The sequence below is a fragment of the Trichomycterus rosablanca genome, chromosome 15 (assembly GCF_030014385.1).
Source record: "Trichomycterus rosablanca isolate fTriRos1 chromosome 15, fTriRos1.hap1, whole genome shotgun sequence".
NCBI classification, from domain to species: Eukaryota; Metazoa; Chordata; class Actinopteri; order Siluriformes; family Trichomycteridae; genus Trichomycterus; species Trichomycterus rosablanca.
In genome coordinates, this window is record NC_086002.1 from 32,502,769 (window position 1) to 32,526,769 (window position 24,001).

General features: G+C 42.2%; 2 protein-coding genes across 3 annotated transcripts in view; both read left to right on the plus strand.

Moving 5' to 3' along the window:
- The window catches only part of LOC134328490 (uncharacterized), a 41,159-nt gene extending 35,213 nt beyond the window's left edge, over positions 1–5,946 (plus strand). Inside the window, exons 32-37 of the mRNA XM_063009581.1 lie at positions 306–332; positions 447–653; positions 1,009–1,065; positions 1,750–2,004; positions 2,142–2,393; positions 5,906–5,946. Coding sequence (XP_062865651.1) covers positions 306–332; positions 447–653; positions 1,009–1,065; positions 1,750–2,004; positions 2,142–2,393; positions 5,906–5,946 — 839 coding nt within the window. The remainder of the gene's footprint in view (positions 1–305; positions 333–446; positions 654–1,008; positions 1,066–1,749; positions 2,005–2,141; positions 2,394–5,905) is intronic.
- Positions 4,502–23,835, plus strand: LOC134329454 (B-cell receptor CD22-like). 2 transcript variants are annotated; one of them, XM_063010732.1, is made up of 13 exons: positions 4,502–4,758; positions 6,786–6,903; positions 7,880–7,949; positions 10,734–11,087; positions 18,755–19,009; positions 19,688–19,951; positions 20,374–20,628; positions 20,766–21,023; positions 21,114–21,362; positions 21,563–21,647; positions 22,645–22,690; positions 22,788–23,035; positions 23,358–23,835. In XM_063010732.1, the coding sequence occupies exons 3-13, from the start codon at positions 7,889–7,891 to the stop codon at positions 23,410–23,412; spliced, it is 2,130 nt and encodes a 709-aa protein (XP_062866802.1). In that variant the 5' UTR covers positions 4,502–4,758; positions 6,786–6,903; positions 7,880–7,888; the 3' UTR covers positions 23,413–23,835. The 2 variants fall into 2 exon arrangements, with proteins under 2 accessions (XP_062866802.1, XP_062866803.1); XM_063010733.1 differs by lacking the exon at positions 6,786–6,903.
- Positions 23,836–24,001: the final 166 nt, after the last annotated feature.

Sequence of the window (24,001 nt, forward strand, 5' to 3'; positions counted from 1 at the left end):
CGTGATTCTGCTCCCGGTGAGATTCCATCGCTGACGTGCTATCGATGGCTGCAAGGAGGGTGCTAGTCTGCAGCTCTCTCAGGCCAGCATGGAGTCGGTGCAAGTAAATCGGAAATATATGGTCAAAAATAAGTGGACGCCTTTCTGAGTTCTATTTGTGCACCACCCAAACACCAAACTCATTTCCTGGTTAAAATCTGATGCCACATACAACACCACTGTATAAAATAAACGGTATCAATGAATGTAGGTTCACAGAACAATCTAAGCATAACTGATCTGATTCTGTGTGTGTTGTGTTGTAGGAGTCTGTGATGCTCAGGCTGGATGGGGTGTGACTTACACTCAGAATTCTATCTGTGCTCTAAAAGGATCTACAGTGATCCTGAGCTGCACTTACACATACCCACCTGATCACACAGTTCAAACTGTTTTCTGGAGTACAGAGCTGCTTGAAGATGGTGAAGAGCATCCTGATCTGGCTTCAGACCCGGAGTACAGAGGTAGAGTTCAGTACGGAGACAACAACAACTGCACTCTCAAACTGTCTAACGTTACCGAAATAGACCAAAGGAAATATTACTTCAGATTTATAACTGATCAACCTGGAGGAAAGTATCAAGGTGCAGGTGGAGTTCAGCTTCACGTTACAGGTGAGATACATCAGATAAATACCTCACTGTACTTCATTCACTGGTGATCACGATTCCTCCAGCAGTAACAGGACACAATCACACCCGTCTCACCGTAGCACACCTGAGAGAGATTTAGAGTTACAAAAGTTAATATAATACAAAATAAAATCAGCCTAAATACAGGAGTAGCTGGGGGAAAAGCCCCAGCCTTGTTTAATTTCTAGTCTGACATTGTGTATGAGAATTTAAAACGTGAGATTAGTGTAAATTGCAAAATTAAAAGGAAATGAAGAGGGGGCAAACACTATTTCACAGTGCTGTAGATAATTAAGAGTGTAAAATTATTCACTGCATGTTCTCCTCTTGTTCTCAGGTCTTCAGGTGGAGGGTCCAGTGAAAGTGACTGAAGGAGCTGCAGTAACTCTCAGATGTAAAACAACCTGCAGCCTGACTGATAATCCAACATTCACCTGGTACAGAAATCAGCATAAAAAACAAACCACAAACACCTCTGAGTTTTATCTGTGGTCAGTCAGGATGGAGGATGGAGGTCGTTATCAGTGTGCTGTAGGAGATCATCGCTCTTTTGCTTTCACTCTTAATGTAGGATGTAAGTACAGATTCATTCATTCATCCTCATAAAAGCACCAACACTGAAGCATACCTGTAAACATAGAAAACATTGTAAACATCAGCATGTGCAATTCACATTGTGGTTTTAAGAAGGTGCAGTTTTGTGCAATATAAAAACTATAGAAAAATATATAAATAAGAAATGGAAGTGAATGTGAATTGATGATGCGCTGAAGCCTTAGCTTTTAAACACAAAAATTTAGCTTTTAAACACAAAAATTTAGCTTTTAAACACAAACGCAGCCTGGTGTGCCTTTCAATTCCAACAGTCACCTTAAAGCTTCTACAGGAACACTAGGCCCCAATCTGAGCACATTAAAAAAAACTAAAAGCTGTTGAAATATATCAGCAGGGAAAAAGTAACAAAGACAGGACTAAGATTGTATGACTCCATTATTAATCTGTAATATTACGTTTCTAGAAAGTCTGAAGATCTGACTAATTTATTTAAACGTAGCTTTTCTTTCATTCTCTCCTTCAGATCCTTCAAAAAACATCTCAGTGTCCGTCAGTCCTTCAGGTGAAATAATGGAGGGAAGTTCAGTAACTCTGACCTGCAGCAGTGATGCTAAACCAGCCGCCTCGTATCACTGGTATAAAGGAACGAGCTACAAAGAATCAGGAGAAACTTTTACAATCCACAAGATCAGATCTGATGATGGAGGAGAATATAAATGTCGGGCCTGGAATAAACACGGATATCAGTACTCTACTGCTGTAAATATTGATGTTCACTGTAAGTTACTGATGATGCTCCATTATAACCTTCATTCACTTCTATACATTTAAGTTTTTATCTCCTTTAAAGTCTCATTATTTAAAGATCAAATGAGACAAAATTTATGTCTGAACTACAGTTTGTTTTACCTCTAGATCCTCCGAGGAGCGTCTCAGTGTCCGTCATTCCTTCAGGTGAAATAACGGAGGGCAGTTCGGTGACTCTGACCTGCAGTGCTGATGCTGACCCCCCTGTGGAGAACTACACCTGGTATAAAGAAGGTGGAAGCTCAGCTGTAGGATCTGGACAGAGTTACGGCGCTCGGCCGGGTGAATCCTACTACTGCCGGGCTCAGAATAAACTCGGGGAGCAGACGGCGGCGGCGCTGTTCGTTACCCTGAACGGTGGTACGTTACTGTATTGCAAAACATTCTAGCATTTTAACACTGTATGGTCATAAGTATGTGGACACAAAGCAAGTCCCATTGCAACTTCCATTGGAAGACTTCCCATAAGATTGGAGACCATCCGGGAGACGCTCAGGTGTCCACATAATTTTGGCCATTTACTGCATCCAGGGGTTTAATACTTGTGTGTACACAGGGACTCCGGGTGCAGCTCTATATGCAGCAGGTGGAGTTATAGCCGGATGTTTGTTAGCCATCATCATTATAATTGTATTCATCAGGTGAGCAAATGCTTCTAAACTCGTCTTTCATTCATTACAGTTTAAACCACAAAGACTAACATTATTATTATTATTATTATTATTGTTATTATTATTATTATTATTTACATCTCAGAAGAAAGAAGAGAGCCGACCAAGCCAACGATGCTGATTTAAATCCGCATCGGGACGAGCTTGAACCACAACTTACTTCTTATAAGACGATTATGTTCATCTGCCCCGTATAGAATCTAAAATGATGTAAAAGGATCAACATGACCAAATCACAGTGTGCTTCTACTCACACTTGCACCACCACATCCCAGCCAAGGAGAGCCAGAGTCTATCTGCCACTAACTGCCAGTGGTGGTTATGTTCCGTGTACGCCCCCCTCCCACCACCACCCGTCCAGTTTCTCAGAGCTGATCCCATATTTCCCCTATTTTATTTATGCATTGGTCTTACGCAGCGTTTGAAGACCCCACCCACATAGTCCGGTCATCCTGCCCTACCAGAACCGTGCCTGCTACATGCACTGCCAATTATGCCTGCTGGATGGCACCCAGCCGACCGGCAGCAACGTTGAATTTCACACCAAGGAGATCGAACCCATTGCAGAGCAGTCTAGCATTTTTAAACAATGGATTCCGTCTCTGCTGCAACACTCCTATTTCTATCCGAGAGAGCGCTGACGGGGGCACCAACCGTGTATTTCAGACAGGAGAGATAATTACGTACACTCTTCATCTAACTGCATGCTGGGTAAATGATATATCTGTGCATCTGTGTTAGAAAGACTCGAATGATACCAAGTATTTTTATACCTTCTACCTCTTATATATCAAAATGCTTTTAATTTATTAACCTGGTAATTTTGCTTTTATACTTGTGGCATTTTATATAATTTTGACTATAATGATTGTATTTTATAACATATTTACATTTTATATTTACAGTATGTGTGTGTATATTCTTTTATATTGTAAGCTTGAACCATATGAATAAAAAGATTATTTAAACGAGCACATTTTAACTTATTATATTAGTCGTAAAATTGTCTGGCCAAAAAACATTCAAGAATATAATTTAATTATATTTTTGCAGCATAAGTGGGCACGAATAAATGACTACAAATTAAATTATAACACAAACTGCTATAAAGAAGCATTATTTTAAATAAATTGGATTATTTCTTACTTACTGACATGAGCGCTACTGTTTAGCTAAAGTTACCAAGCAAGTCTGTGAGGTAATTTTATCTGTAATTAATTTCAGCAAAACATTATAAATTATAAACATGGTAAACTGTATATTTACATTAATAACACTATTAACAATATATTTCAGCTATATTAATGATTAAATATGTTTTTTAACTAAAGTGTTTTATCTCAGAACCGTATTTCTTCTTCTGAGGTACGAGCAGCGCTCACGCCTAAAATAACCGTTATAACGGCTAAAATCAAACGAGCCAATCACAACTCGCCAATTCGCATCATTTAAAAATGAACCAATCAAAGTGCGTCTCCAAGAAATCTCCAACCTGCACTGATTCAATTAGGGGCTATTAGATTCCAGAGAATCAACTCTGATTCAGAATCGGTTTATCTAAACTCTGATTTATAGTTATTGAGTGAGTCGATTCAAAGAGTCGATTCTACACAGTAATTATTTGTGTACATCGTACAGTTGGAGAGTCATTAGACACTTAAAACACATTTAAACTAGTGTAACAGACTTATGTAAGAATGACGGAGTTATATTGGATGCTATAGACCGTTTCAAATGAATATTCATGAGTCCAGGAAGTGACGTAAATGTTCCTAAGACGCTTCCGGTTGGTGGTAAACAGCGCTCAGAACAATAACGATTGAGCACAACTGCTTCAATTCTTTTGCGCTAGTTCAGGTGTGATTTATTGACAGTATGTCTAAATTAAAGTTAGGACCATGTTGTTCGGTTGGTGGATGTTCCCTCAGGCCAGGTACAAACTTGCTTTCAGAAATAAAGGTGAACAGATTTCCAAAAGAACGCACAGTGAAACGCTTGGATTGCTGCTGTAAATAGAGACGGCTGGATTCCCACCATCAACTCTTATAATAAATGTAATATATATTATTTCATAATAAAATATTGTGAACAAATGTACTCAGTTGAACGCTGTTCTCATGGTGTCTTGTCCCTGACGTTTAGCTTAAGTGTATTAAAATATGCAGGCGCTTAATATTTGTATTAATAGTACAGAATAAACATAAACTAACATAAGCCTTAAAAAGTTCACATTCCCCTTATAATACTGTGTAAAAGCCATAACTGTATAGGACTATATTTTGGGGAAATGTCACTATATGGAATTATATTAACAGCTTAATTAGCTTAGCTTCATTATTAAATGACATGTAAAGAAACATGGTTCTACTTTTGTAATACAAAAAGTAAATAAACTATTTATGAGTACGTTGTGCTTACTGTAAAATATTTCATGTATTTCCAGTTAGGCTATACAAAATAGTTTTAGCATGAGCTAATATGTTTTAATTCAGATGAGAAGTAATTCACTGTGGTTTGTCATATTTTTATCATATTATAATGGCTCTTAGCTCAACAGACACAAAAGGGGAGATGACACAATAATGATTTTAATAATTAATTGTATGCGTCCAAACTGCGGTGTGCTTTCACTGCCTCTCTGGTGTAAACACACTCCATTTCAACAAGGTTGTGATACACGGCTGGGTTTGTTACCTCAGGCAAAGGTTTTAGGTCAGAGGAAAAACACTGCTTTCCTAAATTCTCCTCAAAAGTGGCTGGTAAAGATACTTGATGATCTATCATTCATTTCTGCTAATATCGCGTTTGTTTCGCGTTCGGGAGACTCGCAAAGTACGAGCTCGTCATGTTGACAGATGGATGGATGTTGAAAAATGGCGCTACCGGAAAGGCGAAAGGAACAGACATGCGCAGTAGCGTTGTTATTGTTTACCCTCATTGAAACGGTCTATTGGGGCGCTGTAATGTGTTTTTGTTTTGGTGTGGAAAAGAGGAGAGAATGACATTTTTAAACTAGAAATGAGGGTCTGTTAATTATCTGGCAACCATAACTTAAACTTCTGTATCTGTCAGAACGCCGGGATGCCTTAATAAGCTTTATTTCTGTTAGAAACTAAACTATAAGCTGATATTTCTCTAAAACAAACTCAATATTCTGTTACATTTTGTTGTTCGGTTTTGTTTCACGTTTTATTTTTCCAGTCAGCGTTTACTCTGTAGGTCCCGCCTCCTCTCACGCATGATTGGTCGAGCGCGGCTAAATTGACATCGATGATTGGTCAAACCGCTTGTCAATCATTCTCCTCAGCGCTGCAGTAAGAACAGTGAAGCTGCACTAACAAACAAACACAAATTTACACCAAAACGTCCAAAAAACCCTGAATTTATTTCTTAGTCGAGGTAAATGACACTAAACAGTCACCTGTCGAGTCCCTGAGAGGATTCTGGATACAGAATACACATTTAAACACGTCTTTCTGATCCTGTCATGCTATAAACATGTGAATGATACACAGTCATCAGGAGAGTCAACCAAGACTTATTACAATCACTCAAATCTCCTTTAATTGTGGATTTTATGCCAATTGATTCATTATATAATTATTAAAAGTCATGAAAGTCACCCCCAACCTTCCACCACCACCCGTCTACCTTTCCTACAAAAGAAAACCTGGTCGTCCGAGTTTATCTGCATATTTATATCAGATGTTGAGTTTTTCATGTTGAGTCTGGGACATAAAATCAGTGATAATAAAATGATGAATGAAATGTATTTTGGCAGGATTTCATTCAACAGTAGCAGCTTTTCAGGCTGAGGAAGTGATACATGACTGAACAGAACATTTGCATCTTTCTATGTTCTCCAGAAGTTCTGAGTTATTTTTGAGGGTCTTTTTTAAGTTCTAGATCTAAAACGAGCACTAAACACTTGCGATGCAAAAACAGGCGGAACATTTTCTACCTTATTAAGACGAAGTTTCCCGGCCCTGACCTGACGTACTCTATGTGGTGTAACCAGGTTTATTTTGGTAGAGTAATGAGGAAGGGTTAAAATCTGTGGTGGGTTTTTTTATTCATGCAGACGGAAGGACAGATTGAGCTAGAAGAAAAGAGGAAGAAACTTGTACATTGTGTGATAGAGTAGAGGATCAGTAACACATTTGGCAGCCAAGTGTAACCAGACTGAGCTCTTTCTGAAGGTAGGAAGATGGTTATTACTTTTGTATATATGTGTGCTTATGTATTTTGGTATGTCTACTAACATTTATTTAATGGATAAAGCCTGAATGTGGATCCTCCAACATGCTTTGCAATGTCTATAAGTTCATGTATGTATTTATAATGTTGTGAGTTTGGATTTCGGATCAGACGGTCGATGTTTGTTGATGTTTAAATCCCGAGTTTTTATTTAATTTGGTTGATTTATGCAAAAGAGACGTTTAGAGATCGTACGTTTCTATTCACACTTGGTAACCAAGCGTCGGGTAAATAATGACCATGTTGGGTTATTTTATAGTCATGCATTGTTACAACAACCCACCTACCATATAGAAGCACTTTGTAGTTCTACAATCACTGACTGTAGTCCATCTGTTTCTCTGCATGCTTTGTTAGCCTCCTTTCATGCTGTCAGGACCCCCCACAGAGCAGGTATTATTTAGGTGGTGGATGATTCTCAGCACGGCAGTGACACTGACATGGTGGTGGTGTGTTAGTGTGTGTTGTGCTGGTATCAACACCATGTCCACTCACTGTCCACTCCTACCTAGTTGGTCCACCTTGTAGATGTAAAGTCAGAGACGATCGCTCATCTATTGCTGCTGTTTGAGTCGGTCATCTTCTAGACCTTCATCAGTGGTCACAGGAAGCTGCCCATGGGGCGCTGTTGGCTGTATATTATTGGTTGGTGGACTATTCTTAGTCCAGCAGTGATAGTGAGCATTGCTGTGTCTGATCCACTCATACCAGCACAACACACACTAACACACCACCATCATGTCAGTGTCACTGCAGTGCTGAGAATCATCCACCACAGATGGACTACAGTCAGTGATTGTAGAACTACGAAGTGGAGCTGAGTGGTTTTAATGTTATGGCTGGTCGGTGTATAAACTGTTTAACACTTAAGAGAAGATTTATGGTATAAAAACTAACCAACATTGTGGAATCCTGCAGGATGCAGTGATGATGATGTTCCTCAGAATGCTCCGGTCTGCCTCTCTGATAGTTCTGCTCATGATCTCAGGTGAGTCCAGCTCCTCAATATAAACACAGCCGTCACATTTAGATCTTCCTGAAACAGAATACGGTTCATTGGTCTGTAAGATCAGACAGTGAACACGAGTATAAAGGCTGATGAAACCAGGAGCCACTTCATTGTGGTCGGTCACCATCGCCCCAGCGCCGCCTGAAAACTCTGGCTGAAATGTAGGCGACTGTGACCAGTGGTGTATAAAGTACCTGAAGGCCGTACTTGAGTAAAAGTACAAGTATCTTACCAGAAATTTACTTTGATGGAAGTAAAAGTCACCTTTTAGAATATTACTTGAGTAAAAGTCTAAAAGTATCTGATGTTTAATGTACTTAAGTATCAAAAGTAATTTGATATTAAACTTACTTAAGTATTAAAAGTAGAAGTAAAAGTAAATGCTGTTAGTATAAATGGAAGCGGTCATTTTAAATATAAAGATTGTTCTTTTAAGCCTGTAAACCACCTTAACAATTAACCTGTTTTCTTCCTTTCATCTGAACAGGATTTGTGCCAATTCATGATCATAATCAACTGTTCACATCACCTGTTTGAAATCATGACATTATTTAGTTGTTTTTTTAACTTATTACTAGGCCTAAATGTTCCTGTTCCAACGTTTTTAGAATGTGAGTCGATGTAAATGTAAGAAACACTGCATCTATTTTATTTGCATTTTCTATACTGTCCCATTTTTTATTTGGGTAGTATATTTTAATAACAAAAAAATAATTTTGGCATAATTCATTTAAAGCAAAACTCAGGAGAGTTTAACAAAACGTGCGGCACTTTTATCCCTTTAATGATCTGTTCAACCATTAATTTAAATCAAAATATTTGAGTAAAATAAGCTGTATTTAATTAATCTTTTTGGGCTGTATCTACTCACTGAATGGCGTGTGTTCAACTAAAAAAATATTGGTATTATTACTTTAAGAAAACACCATTTCTAACTTGAAGCCAACAGCTGAAAAATGAGTTCTTGTTGAGATGATTAAAGGGTTAAAGACGTGCTGCATGTTCCTCAGCACCATGAATCTCTCCTCTGCTGGTCTAATACAGAAGTTATCTGAGGAAATATTTGTCCGTAGGTGAGTTTTTAAAAATAATGGACGTGTCTTCATGAGTTTTGCAGTCAATGAATTCCAAACAAATTTAGTGAAACATTTTATTTGTGGTTCGAATGTAATGGGTAAAAATGGTAGGTAGATATCTGAACAATCATTGTTAACTTACATCAGTGTGTTGGAGCTTCTGAAATCTCCATATTTGTGTGTGTTTGGGTGAACGACGCACTTTTAGAAAACTCCGATAGCGTTAAGAGAACGTTTGCACATGCGCATTAATGTGTTTAACCACCGTCTAACTCACAAGCGCAGATTCACCAAACCAGCAGTCCGTCACACATCTCACATCATTTACCTTTCATTTGTAGTAACGAGTAACGAATTTACATACAGCGAATGTAACGGAGTAAAAGTACACCATTTCCTTAGAAAATGTAGTGGAGTAAAAGTGAAAGTTGCTGAAAATTTTTATACTCCAGTAAAGTTCAAGTACTTCAAAAAACTACTTAAGTAAAGTAACGAAGTATTATTACTTCGTTACTATACACCACTGACTGTGACACAGATCGAACCCGGGTCCCGAGGACACACTTTCCTGTTCTAATAACATTACAGCAACTCTTCTCCACAGCACATCAAGCAATGCAGTCACACCGATGCTTGTGAGTCGAGACACATTGACATCATTGATCTTTATCAGTTGGCCTTCAAGCAGAGTTTCTGCAGAGTTATTGCTTATGTAGGCGCTGACCCACTACCACAGAGAGTTCGAGCTCTCTGGTTTAAGTCCTGGAGGTGCTACCTACCTAGCCGGGCTCTAAACAGACACAAATCGATTAGAAAGGGTTTCTCCCTGCCGCTGCAACTGAGACTCCTGGTTCTAGTGAAGGAACACTTTGGGCATAGCCTGATTCTCTGTGATGTTCCACCGCTGATGTGCTGTCGCCGGCTGCTTCTTTGCACCTGTCAGGTGGGGCGGGTGCTAGTCTGCAGTTCTCTTTGGCCAGACAGTTTCCATATGTAGACTATATAGTCAAAAATAAGTGGACGCTTGACCTTAAGCTTATCGAGAAACCACAGGTGTTGAAATGAAGCTGCAACTTAGTGGCTTCACAACATTTTGAAGTGTTTGTGGAAATTTGCCTATTCAGTCAAACGAGCATTATGAGATTGGGCACTGATGGTTGATGCTCAACGTTCCAGTTCGTTCAAAAGAAGTCCGGTGGGGTTGACATGTACCCTCCATGTATAAGTCACTTAAGGTTGGATAAGTCTGGTGTGAAGAAGCTTAATGGAACTGGAACTGGCCTGGATCAGATAACTGGGTGGGGTTTTCTCTGTTAGATGAATAATGATGGTCTGTACTGGTGCAGTGTAACTGTGTTACTTCTGCTTTTTATGTTGGAGCTCTTTCTCTCTTCATCTCTGCAGAACTTCATCTTTGAGCTTCTACGAAATAAAGAAAATGCACAAGCACAGACTCATAGATGCAGAGTTAGCATTCACACACTCGATCACTGTGTGTGCATACAGTCGGGGGTGGGGAGTACTGTGAGAAAGTATTTGCCCCCTGCACCACCCAAACACCAAACTCATTTCCTGGTTAAAATCTGATGCCACACACGACAACACTGTATAAAATAAACGGCATCAATGAATGTAGGTTCACAGAACAATCTAAGCATAACTGATCTGATTCTGTGTTGTGTTGCAGGAGGCTGTGATGCTCAGTATGGATGGGGTGTGACTTACACTCCAAAATCTATCTGTGCTCTAAAAGGATCTACAGTGATCCTGAGCTGCACTTACAAATACCCACCTGATCACACAGTTCAAACAGTTTTCTGGACTAAACAGCAGGTGGCCACTGGTGTAGAGCCTCCTGATCTGGCTTCAGACCCGGAGTACAGAGGTAGAGTTCAGTACATCGGAGACAAAAAGAATGACTGCACTCTCAAACTGTCTATGGTTACAGAAAAAGACCAAAGGAAATATTACTTCAGATTTATAACTGATCAACCTGATGGAAAGTATCAAGGTAAAGATGGAGTTGAGCTTCACATTACAGGTGAGATACATCAGATAAATACCTCACTGTACTTCATTCACTGGTGATTATAATTCTTCAGATTTCATTTTCTCTGATTTTTTTGCCCATTTGCACAATTTTTCTTTGTGAGGAAACAGTCGTGTTACATGCATACATAAAATTAATTGCCCCTTTAGTTACACACACAAGCAACTTACCAAACACAATTAATAACTGGTTTTAATTAGATGTAAGGTGCACCTGTCTTACCCTTTCCACCGACGCGGAACGGTTCCGGTTCGCGAACTTGATTTTGAACCGGTTCCGCATGTTTCCACCGAAAAAAAGGTTTCAGACAGCAAACTAGCAGGCCAATCTGGCACCACAGAATACTTGGTTTTTCAGCCCAAACCGTGACGTAATCGGTGGGCGTGTCACAGTGTCGAGGTTTGGGTGCTTTGCTAAACCACTGTGCTGTTTTCTCGTATGGAGCTTGTCGCTGCATTTTTTATCTTTTAAACTTCACCTGATTACATTTTGAGCCAGTTTGCCACTGATATTTTCAAAAAGCTTTAAAAAGGATGAACTGTGATATGACGTGGTAAAAGTGACCCGGACAGAACGAACAACGCTTAACGTGAAAAATAAAAAGCAACGTGGCTTGTTGTACTAAAACAATGACTGATGAATTTGGGCAGTACAGAGCGCTTATAACCAGTAATAACGGTGAGAAATGTAGTGTTTCTATGTCGTACTTCTAGTACATTCAGCCACGTTACGTTTTATTTTTTACGTGAAGATTTTTCGACTCTCCCGAGAAGATTCACAACCCCGAGCTGCAGAACCACCACACGTGAAGTAAATCCAGCTAAACACAGATACATGTTGTATTTTAGACTGGATCTGATGGTTATTTCACACAGATGTTTGTTCGTGTCGTGGAAATTTAGTGAAACTTATATCGCTCATGTCGAGCGCTGAGCAAATCGGTTATTTGTGTCGAGAGTCGCGGTGAGAGCGAAGCACAAAACGCTTCTCACGTCAGTGAACTAAAGAAAACAACAACTGAGACAAACACATCACGTCTTCTTATCACCAACAGCTGATCCATGCTTTTACATAAAAACAAACATCTGTAACAGCAGCACAAATGCTCGCACATAATCTACACGCTCCGCCATGATATTACTGCTCTTTACATTCGTTAAGCAACGCCCACTTTTAATGACGCCGGCTTGGTTCCCAAAAACTGGTGGAAACGCGCGTCGGTTCTCTGGAGAAGTTCTAAGAAACCTGAACAGAACCGGTTCAAGAACCAGGGTTTTTTTTGGTGGAAAAGCGCTATCTGTGCTCTCTCAGTGCAGGTTCCAAGCCCAGATAGAGATATGAGGGTTGCATCAGAAAAGGCATCTGGCATAAAAACTGTGCCGAACTGCACCTTAATATGGGAGTAGTGAAAAACAACAGATACACCTAAAATAGACGTAAGTGTGTCACGTGGGAAGAAGGGAGGACTCACACGCAGAGATAAATACAAATTATATATTTTATTTAATAATAATAAACAGAAAAACAAACAGGGAAAATAAAAGGGCAACAGAAAAACCGATCGGAACCTCCGACGGGAGAAGCGAACTAAAAAATGACAAAAAGGAAAAACTGAAGAGAGCTGACGCGAACCCCGGTCTTCTAGGCGAGAGCCGGGAGCGTTACCACCGCGCCATTCTGGCGCGGGTTAACGAAACGCACGTAAGCGCTATGGTGCGCTGTTGCGGGAGAAACAAAACCTCCGCTGACTTCTAGCCCCTGCACTGCGGTAGGCTAGCGTAGGATTCAATCGGTGACAGATCAGCTTACGGTCGCCGTAGCTGAAGCACACCGATCTGAAAAAGAGAAAAGAAACAAGTTCAGATTAGACAAGCTCACACATGCGGATTCGAACCGGGGATGCTGGCAGACCAACCGAGTACCTTACGGAGTCGCTACCCAGCGGTTGCGGAATCCAATGAATAGATTCAATATAAGCAATATAGCGGAGCACTTGAACCAACGCCGTTTCACAGCGTGTATGCAACCGCTAATGCTAAATGCTAAGGAAAATAAACAAACAGCAGTACGAGGACTGCAAGGCGTCGCACCACACTATGTCTAAGAGGAGAAAGGAAAACTGACTACCTCGACCTTGCGGTCTACACACCCTAATGGCCTTGTGCCACCAGGGGAACCACCTAAGGCTACGAACAGAGTGTGGACGAGCTGCCACCAGGAGAGCGAAAACAAACAAAAGGTGCGACACCCACTGCTGCACGGAGCTGGCTTAAATAGCCAGCCCCACAGCTGCGGGTGATCAGCCCTAATGAGCCACCTACCACTTAAGGCCTTGTTTTCTGAGCTCTGTAACGCCTGTTTCGCTGGGAACCCGGGGCACGTTCACCAGCTACTACAGGCCTCGTTATAGGACCCCCTCCTCTAGGGACAGCTCCTGAGGTCCCAAGACCCGCAGCTCGGTTCCGTCGGAACTCGCGGATCAGTTCAGGGTCCAGGATCTGGCGAGCCGGTACCCATGAACGTTCCTCAGGGCCGTAACCCTCCCAATCCACCAGGTATTGGGTGCTACCCTGAACCTTCCTGCTATCAAGCAACTGACGGACAGTGAAGGCAGGGGCACCCTGGATGATACGAGGGGCGGGAGGTTGGGGAGGGGGTAAAACTCCCCCGCACATAAATGGTCGGAGATGGGAGACATGGAAGGTTGGATGCACTTTCATGCGGGGAGGAAGCTCCAACCTATATGTCACCGGGTTAATCCGCCTTACCACCTTGAACGGGCCAATGTACTTTGGTGCCAGCTTATGTGGGACACCTCGAACGGGGAGATCCCTCGTTGAAACAAGTACCCGTTGGCCTGGCCGGAAGGTAAGAGCCGGCTGCCGCCTGCGGTCAGCTTTGCGCTTCACAGAGCGCTGGGTGGCCACAAGTGCCTGCCTAGCTTTGCGCCAGGCGGCGCGGCAGCGACGGACCTGAAGCTGTACAGACGGGACCGCTACCTGCTGCTCCTGCTCAGGAAAGAGCGGCGGAGGGTACCCGAACTGAGCTTCAAACGGTGACATGCCAATCGCCGAATGATGCAGGGTGTTGTGAGCAAACTCTGCCCACATCAACTTATCCGACCACGTGGTCGGATTCCCTGCCGTCAGGCACCTGAGCATCTTGCTCAGATCCTGGATAAGCCTCTCCGACTGCCCATTCGACTCCGGGTGGTAACCGGAGGATAAGCTGGCCTTAGCGCCGATAAGTTGGCAAAAGGCCCGCCAGCACTGGCTCACAAACTGTGGGCCCCGATCAGACACAATGTCCGACGGGACCCCATGTGCTCTCACCACATGATTCAGAATGATCTGCGCAGTGCCCATGGCGGATGGTAGCTTGGGCAGCGGAATAAAGAGGCAAGACTTGGTAAACCGGTCGACAATTACCAATACCGCCGTGAACCCTCTGGACTTTGGCAAGCCTGTCACGAAGTCCAGGGAGATGTGGGACCACGGTCTAGCAGGTATTGGCAACGGATGAAGAAGACCCCTCGGGCGTTCTCTGGGGCTCTTGTTCAGAGCACACACAGAGCAGGCACGGACAAAGTCGCGTCCCTCATTCTCCATCCCCGGCCACCAAAATCTTCGGCGCAACAAAACCAGGGACTTAGTCACGCCTGGGTGCGCCGCAAACGGGGAAGCATGAGCCCACTCAAAAACATGACGCCGTACAGTAGAAGGTACATACAGCTGACTGGGGCAGCTATCTGGGTCGAGGGGATCACGGGATCAGGTCCGGTCTCCGGCCTAGTCGGTTCCCACTGTCTAGACAGGGCATCCGGTTTAGTGTTTCTGGATCCCGGTCTATAAGACAGTGTGAAGTGTAACCTACCAAAAAATAAGGACCACCGGGCCTGACGTGAGTTCATCCTCTTTACTTGCTGGATGAACGACAAATTCTTGTGATTTGTCCAGACAAGAAAAGGATGTTTGGCCCCCTCGAGCCAATGTCGCCACTCCTCTAAAGCCAACTTAATGGCTAAAAGTTCCCTGTCTCCGACCGAATTGCCCCTACCCCGATCTCTGAGGCGTCCACTTCGACCACGAAGGGTTCCTCAGGATCGGGCAACTGCAAAACTGGTGCTTTTAGCTTGTCAAAAGCCTGTTGGGCCTGCACCGACCACTTGAAAGGGACTTTGCCCGTAAGGAGCGTTAATGGAGCGGCGACGGAGCTAAAGTTCTGGATGAAACGCCGGAAAAAATTTGCAAAGCCCAAAAACCTTTGCACCTGGCATACAGAACTTGGAGTTGGCCACTTCTCCACAGCAACGACTTTAGCCGGGTCCATGCGAAGGGTGCCCTCAGCAACTACAAACCCCAGGAAAGAAACCGTGGGGGAGTGAAAGACAGACTTCTCCAGCTTGACGAACAACTGGTGATCAAGCAAAAGCTGGAGAACCCGTCGGACATGCCCTACGTGCTCGTCGATGGACCGACTAAAGATAAGAATATCGTCTAGATAGACATAGACGAATTTATCAAGAGTCTCCCGCAAGACCTCATTGATAAACCTCTGGAAGACTGCGGGGGCATTCATTAACCCAAATGGCATCACCCGATACTCATAGTGGCCAGTGGGCGTAATGAACGCAGTCTTCCATTCATCCCCCTGCCGGATCCGAATCAAATTGTACGCGCTGCGTAAATCGAGCTTCGTAAAAACAGATGCTCGCTGAAGGGCTTCGAAAGCCGTGGCCATCAGCGGCAGCGGGTACCGATCCTTGATCGTTATGGCATTCAGACCGCGGTAGTCGACACAAGGGCGCAAGGTGCCGTCCTTCTTGTTGACAAAAAAGAACCCTGCCCCAGCTGGGGAGGACGAAGGACGGATGAACCCCTGTTTAAGGGCCTCGCGCACATACTCCTCCATGGCTACCTTCTCTGGGCCGGAGAGCGAGAAAAGGCGCCCTCTAGGGGGAGTAGTGCCGGGCAACAAATTAATGGCGCAGTCGAACGGTCTGTGGGGGGGCAAGTCCTGCGCCCGGGACTTGCTAAAAACCTCCCGTAAATCATGGTACACAGGAGGAACTGTGGCCAGATCCGGGGTCTCCATCTTGGGTACTGGCGGGTCGGGATTCGCGCCAGCCTGAAGCAAGCACGAACCTCGGCACCGTGTTCCCCAGATGAAGATTGACCCGGAGGCCCAGTCGATCTGGGGGTTGTGTCTTTGCAGCCACAAGTGCCCCAAGACCACCTGGAGGTGAGGAACGTGAGTCACTAGAAAGGTGATCCGTTCCTCGTGGTCATTCAGACGCAATGTCAAGTGTTGCGTCCGGTGGGTAACCGGGCTGCCCGCTACGGCTCGGCCATCTACTGCATGGACCGAGACCGGCCTGGTTAGCGGTTGGACCTCTATCCCCAGCCTGCGTACCAGATTGATGTCCATAAAGCTCTCTACCGCCCCCGAATCCACACAAACCCTAAGGTTTGTGTCTCCCGAACCCCAAGACAACCGGGCCGATAGGAACAGGCCCTGAGTAGGGATGTTAATAGGGCCCTCTCTCGTCTCCCTGGCACGAGAGCGGCCTACCTGTTTAAAGGTCGTCGATGTTGGGGAGATGAGCCTGATGCCGGAAGGGCATCAGGTCCCGTCGACCCAAGCTGCATGGGTTCTGGATCCGGTTCGGGTGGAGAGGCTCTAGGAGGAACCTGTGCACGAATAAACGGAGGACAGGTACTCCGTTCTCGCGCACGCTGGCGAAGGCGTGTGTCGACGGATGTCGCCAGCGTATAAAAGGCCTTTAGTGTAGTGGGTGGGTCCCTAGTGGCGAGCTCGTCCTTGATCTTACCAGAGAGACCACGATGGAAGATGGCGGTAAGGGCTCCCTCGTCCCAACCACACTCTGCTGCTAGCGTTCGAAACTCAATAACATAATCCGCTACTGATCGACTACCTTGGGTGAGCTCGAGAAGGCGTGGACCCACCTCGCGGCCCCCCGAAGGGTGAAAAAAGGTCTCCTTAAGGGCCTCCTTGAAAGCACTTTCGGATGAGCATTCGGGGGCATTTTGCTCCCAGAGGGCAGTAGCCCACTCTAATGCTCTACCGGACAACAAGGACACGATGTAGGCGACTTTAGAACGCTCGGTAGGATAGCGAGAGGGTTGTAGTTCGAACGCTAGTGCACATTGAAGGAGAAAGCCGCGACACCTCTTAGCGTCCCCCGAAAATAAAAGGGCAACAGAAAAACCGATCGGAACCTCCGACGGGAGAAGCGAACTAAAAAATTACAAAAAGGAAAAACTGAAGAGAGCTGACGCGAACCCCGGTCTTCTAGGCGAGAGCCGGGAGCGTTACCACCGCGCCATTCTGGCGCGGGTTAACGAAACGCGCGTAAGCGCTGAAAGCGCTATGGTGCGCTGTTGCGGGAGAAACAAAACCTCCGCTGACTTCTAGCCCCTGCACTGCGGTAGGCTAGCGTAGGATTCAATCGGTGACAGATCAGCTTACGGTCGCCGTAGCTGAAGCACACCGATCTGAAAAAGAGAAAAGAAACAAGTTCAGATTAGACAAGCTCACACATGCGGATTCGAACCGGGGATGCTGGCAGACCAACCGTGTACCTTACGGAGTCGCTACCCAGCGGTTGCGGAATCCAATGAATAGATTCAATATAAGCAATATAGCGGAGCACTTGAACCAACGCCGTTTCACAGCGTGTATGCAACCGCTAATGCTAAATGCTAAGGAAAATAAACAAACAGCAGTACGAGGACTGCAAGGCGTCGCACCACACTATGTCTAAGAGGAGAAAGGAAAACTGACTACCTCGACCTTGCGGTCTACACACCCTAATGGCCTTGTGCCACCAGGGGAACCACCTAAGGCTACGAACAGAGTGTGGACGAGCTGCCACCAGGAGAGCGAAAACAAACAAAAGGTGCGACACCCACTGCTGCACGGAGCTGGCTTAAATAGCCAGCCCCACAGCTGCGGGTGATCAGCCCTAATGAGCCACCTACCACTTAAGGCCTTGTTTTCTGAGCTCTGTAACGCCTGTTTCGCTGGGAACCCGGGGCACGTTCACCAGCTACTACAGGCCTCGTTATAAAGTGTTAAATATAAACATCACTTAAATAATGTTACTTTACAACAATGTGGAGTAGCTAGAGAGCAAGAAAGCAGCACAAACGCATTGAGCAGCTTGGAAAATCCCAGCAAACAAAGGGTCTGTTTGAAAACCGAGTGAGCTGCCTTGCTGTGTACTGCCTACCTGATCAGCTGCCTCAGTGGAGAGGATTCTAATAAGACACTCTATTCAGACAGACTTTATGTCACCACAGTTTTAGCTTACTAAGCTAACACAGTTAAACTCAGGCCAATTAAAGCCGCCTTTCTAGACATCATGGGAAATCAAAAGAAATCCGCCAAGATATCAGTAAAAGAACTGTGGGCCTCCACATGTCTGGTAATTCCTGGAAGCAATTTACAAATGCCTGAAGGTACCACATTCATCTGTTCAAACAATAACAGGCAAGTTTAAACACAGTGGGACCACAAACATGTACCGTTCAGATAAGGGGCAAATACTTTTTCACAGTGCTGCAGTTAGACGGCTATTAGGGTAAAATAATTAAGAGTGTAAAATCATTCACTGCATGTTCTCCTCTTGTTCTCAGATCTTCAGGTGGAGGGTCCAGAGAAAGTGATTGAAGGAAGTGAAGTAACTCTCAGATGTAAAACCACCTGCAAACTGACTGTTAATCCAACATTCACCTGGTACAGAAATGAACAATATCTCAGAACCTTCACCTTACCCAGTACCTACTCCTACACTCAGCTTCGTCTGCAGTCAGTCAGGATGGAGGATGGAGGTCATTATCAGTGTGCTGTAGGAGATCATCGCTCCTCTGCTGTGACTCTTAATGTAGAATGTAAGTACAGATTCATTCATTCATCCTCATAAAAGCACCAACACTGAAGCTTCTTACTGAAGGATTTTGCTGAGCTGTGAGAGCTGGAGAAAAACTAACTGCCCCCTTTTTAATCGACCCCATTGTTGTATATCAGTTTATAAGGAAAGCTGAGACTATCACACTCACCCCCCCTCCAACACACACACTCATCAGTCGTATCTTTAAACCTGCCTGCAATGAAGCTTTATAGAGAGCTGCAACACAAAGGCCGCAGCTGTACAGCACCAATGAATTCCACCTCCCACCTTACAGGCAAAGTCAATCATGCCTGTGTGGGTGCCCACCCATGTAGATAGCACCGACCATGTAGATAGCTAATTAAATTAAATAGAAACGTTTGGATACTTGAGTAAAATACATCATGGATCTGTGTGTTCCCCGGGAGGGACACACACAGCCAGGCTTGATCACCCAATTAAAACCTTTGCAGTAATAAAGTATAAACGAAAGATCTCAACAAGCAGCTTCACCTCACAGTCATGAGAAAACACAATAAGAAAGTTCAAATATCAGTCTGGATGGAAATCACAGTAAGAACCATTTCATTTACTTGGGGGGGGGGGGGGGGGGGTGTAAAATAATTATGATAATTAAGAGTGTAAAATCATTCTCAGCATGTTCTCCTCTTGTTCTCAGGTCTTCAGGTGGAGGTTCCAGAGAAAGTAAAAGAAGGAACTGATGTAACTCTCAGATGTAAAACAACCTGCAGACTGACTGATAATCCAACATTCACCTGGTACAGAAATCAACAACAACTACAAACTACCTACACCTACACAAACTACTATCCCTACTACTACACCCATCTTCGTCTGCAGTCAGTCAGGATGGAGGATGCAGGCCCTTATCAGTGTTCTGTAGGAGATCGTCGCTCCTCTGCTGTGACTCTTAATGTAGGATGTAAGTACAGATTCATTCATTCATCCTCATAAAAGCACCAACACTGAAGCTTCTTACTGAAGGATTTTACTGAGCTGTGAGAGCTGGAGAAAAACTAACTGCCCCCCTTGGATACTTAATATAATTACCAAGACAATCAAGCTTTAAAACACAAACGCAGCCTGGTGTGCATTTCAATTCAAACACTCACCTTAAAGGTTCTACAGGAACACTAGGCCCCAATCTGAGCTAATTCAAAAAGACGTTAAAAGCTGTTGAAATATATCAGCAGGGAAAAAGTAACAAAGCCAGACTGAGATTGTAAGACTCCATCATTAATCTATTATTAATATGTAATATTATGTTTCTATAATTTATTTAATCAAATCTGAAGATCTGACTAATTTATTTAAACGAAGCTCTTCTTTCATTATTTCTTTCAGATTCTCCAAAAAGAGTCTCAGTGTCCGTCAGTCCTTCAGGTGAAATAATGGAGAACAGTTTAGTAACTCTGACCTGCAGCAGTGATGCTAAACCAGCCGCCTCGTATCAGTGGTATAAAGGAACAACATACAAAGCATCAGGAGAAACTTTTACAATCCACAAGATCAGATCTGATGATGGAGGAGAACATAAATGTCAGGCCTGGAATGAACACGGAGATCAGAACTCCACTGCTGTAAATATTGATGTTCACTGTAAGTTACTGATGATGCTCCATTATAACCTTCATTCACTTCTATACATTTAAGTTTTTATCTCCTTTAAAGTCTCATTATTTAAAGATCAAATGAGACAAAATATATTTCTGAACTACAGTTTGTTTTACCTCTAGATCCTCCGAGGAGCGTCTCAGTGTCCGTCAGTCCTTCAGGTGAAATAACGGAGGGCAGTTTGGTGACTCTGACCTGCAGCGCTGTTTCTAACCCCCCTGTGGAGAACTACACCTGGTATAAAGAACAAACCTATAAAGGAAGTGGAGAAACCCTCACTGTTAGGAACATCAGCTCTGAGGATGGTGGAGAGTACAAGTGCAGGACCAGCTATAAGAACCAGTTTAAATCCTCTGGTCCTGTAGCTGTAAAGGTTTTGTGTAAGTGGTCGACTGAGCATGTGCAGGAAATTCCCCCAGCTCACAATGAACCTCTTTATATTTAATACTTTTACTATTGGATGGTTTCAGATCCTCCTAAAAGAGTCTCGGTGTGGGTCAGTTCCTCTGCTGAACCTGATCAGAGCGGTTTAGTGAATCTGACCTGCAGTGCTGATGCTGACCCCCCTGTGGAGAGCTACGTCTGGTATAAAGAAGGTGGAAGCTCAGCTGTAGGATCTGGACAGAGTTACGGCGCTCGGCCGGGTGAATCCTACTACTGCCGGGCTCAGAATAAACTCGGGGAGCAGACGGCGGCGGCGCGGTTCGTTACCTCGATCGGTATGGACGTTACTGTATCGCAAAAGATTGTAGCATTTAAACACTGTATAGTCATAATTATGTGGACACAAAGCAAGTCTCATTAGAACTTCCACTGGAAGACTTCCCATAAGATTGGAGACCATCCGGGAGACGCCCAGGTGTCCACATACTTTTGGTCGTTTACTGCATCCAGGGGTTTAATACTTGTGTGTACACAGGGACTCCGGGTGCAGCTCTATATGCAGCAGGTGGAGTTATAGCCGGATGTTTGTTAGCCATCATCATTATAATTGTACTCATCAGGTGAGCAAATGCTTCTAAAATCCTCTTTCATTCATTACAGTTTAAAACACAAAGACTAACATTATTATTGTTATTATTATTATTGTTATTATTATTATTATTATTATTATTATTATTGTTATTATTATTGTTATTATTATTATTATTGTTATTATTATTATTATCTATTATTATTGTTATTGTTATTATTATTATTATTATTGTTATTATTGTTATTATTATTATTATTATTATTATTGTTATTATTATTGTTATTATTATTATTATTGTTATTATTATTATAATTATTATTATTATTGTTATTATTATTATTATCTATTATTATTGTTATTGTTATTATTATTGTTATTATTGTTATTATTATTATTATTGTTATTATTGTTATTATTATTAATATTATTATTATTGTTATTGTTATTATTATTGTTATTGTTATTATTTTATTATTGTTATTATTATTATTATTGTTATTATTATTATTATTATTGTTATTATTGTTATTATTGTTATTATTATTATTATTATTATTATTATTATTGTTATTATTATTATTGTTATTATTATTATTATTGTTATTATTATTATTATAGTTATTATTATTATTATTATTATCTATTATTATTATTATTGTTATTATTATTATTATTGTTATTATTATTGTTATTATTATTATTGTTATTATTGTTATTATTGTTATTATTATTATTGTTATTATTATTGTTATTATTATTATTATTGTTATTATTATTATTATTATTGTTATTATTATTATTATTAATATTATTATTATTATTGTTATTATTATTATTATTATTGTTATTATTATTATTGTTATTATTGTTGTTATTATTATATTATTATTATTATTATAGTTATTATTATTGTTATTATTATTATTGTTATTATTATTGTTATTATTATTATTGTTATTATTATTATTATTATTATTATTATTGTTATTATTATTATTATTGTTATTATTATTATTACATCTCAGAAGAAAGAAGAGAGCCGACCAAGCCAACGATGCTGATTTAAATCAGGCAGGTCATCATAATGCTGATCTATCTTTAACATTCATTATTTTTGCTCGTGTTTTAACTAAAGTTTCCCAACATGTTGCATCTTTCCTGGACGTAGGAGAACCTGTACAGCACCGTGACCGCGACCGGTGCTGAGAACGATCGTGCTGATCCAGAGGAATCCAGTCAGGACGAAGTTCAGTACGTCACAATCGTGCATCGATCACGGAACGACCCGGCGAAAGCTTCCGGCTCGGCGGGGACTGAAGAAGCTCAGTACGCTGCTATCAAGCCTCGACGTGACGGACGGGCAGAAGAGAGTCAGCAGGAGGAGAATCAGTACGACAACGTCAGATTTACTCACAGGTGAGAGGGAACTGGCAGACGGATCAACAGTTAAGCTACTAGATTAGTCATCAGAAGGTTGCTGGTTCAAGGCCCACTACAGGCACGTCAACCAACGGCCCAAACAATGTTACTTAAATACAGCTTATTTTACCCAAGTATTAAGACTCGAAGTAAACTCAAGCATTAAAGATCAATCGTCACTGATCACCTAAAATTAATAACCACTAAATACTAATAAGAAATACTACTAGGAATCCTGACTGCTCAGCTCTGCAGAATTGAATCTAATAACTTTTGTTTCATATAAACCACATTGTGCTTGTTGCTCTTTTCTTCACAGGTCTCCCACTTCCACAGAGGAAGATCTGTCAGTTATCTACAGCAGTGTGAAATAGAACGAGCGCCGAGTGATCAGGACCGACGGCGGGGACGAGCTTGAAGCACAACGTGCACTTGAGTTACAACTTACTTCTTATAAGACGATTATGTTCATCTGCCCCGTATAGAATCTAAAATGATGTAAAAGGATCAACATGACCAAAACACAGTGTGATAATTGCTTACACTCTTCATCTAACTGAGAGTAGCGTCCTGGTTATTTCTGTGCATGTTGGGTAAACGATATATCTGTGCATCTGTGTTAGAAAGACTCGAATGATACCAAGTATTTTTGCTTTTATACTTGTGGCATTTTATATAATTTTGACTATAATGATTGTATTTTATAACATATTTACATTTTATATTTACAGTATGTGTTTGTATATTCTTTTATATTGTAAGCTTGAACCATATGAATAAAATAATTATTTACACGAGCACATTTTAACTCATTAAGTTAGTCGTAAAATTGTCTGGCCAAAAACCATCCAAAGTCTCCAACCTGCACTGATTCTATTATGGGCTATTAGATTCCAGAGAATCAACTCTGATTCAGAATCGGTTTATCTAGACTCTGATTTATAGTTATTGAGTGAGTCGATT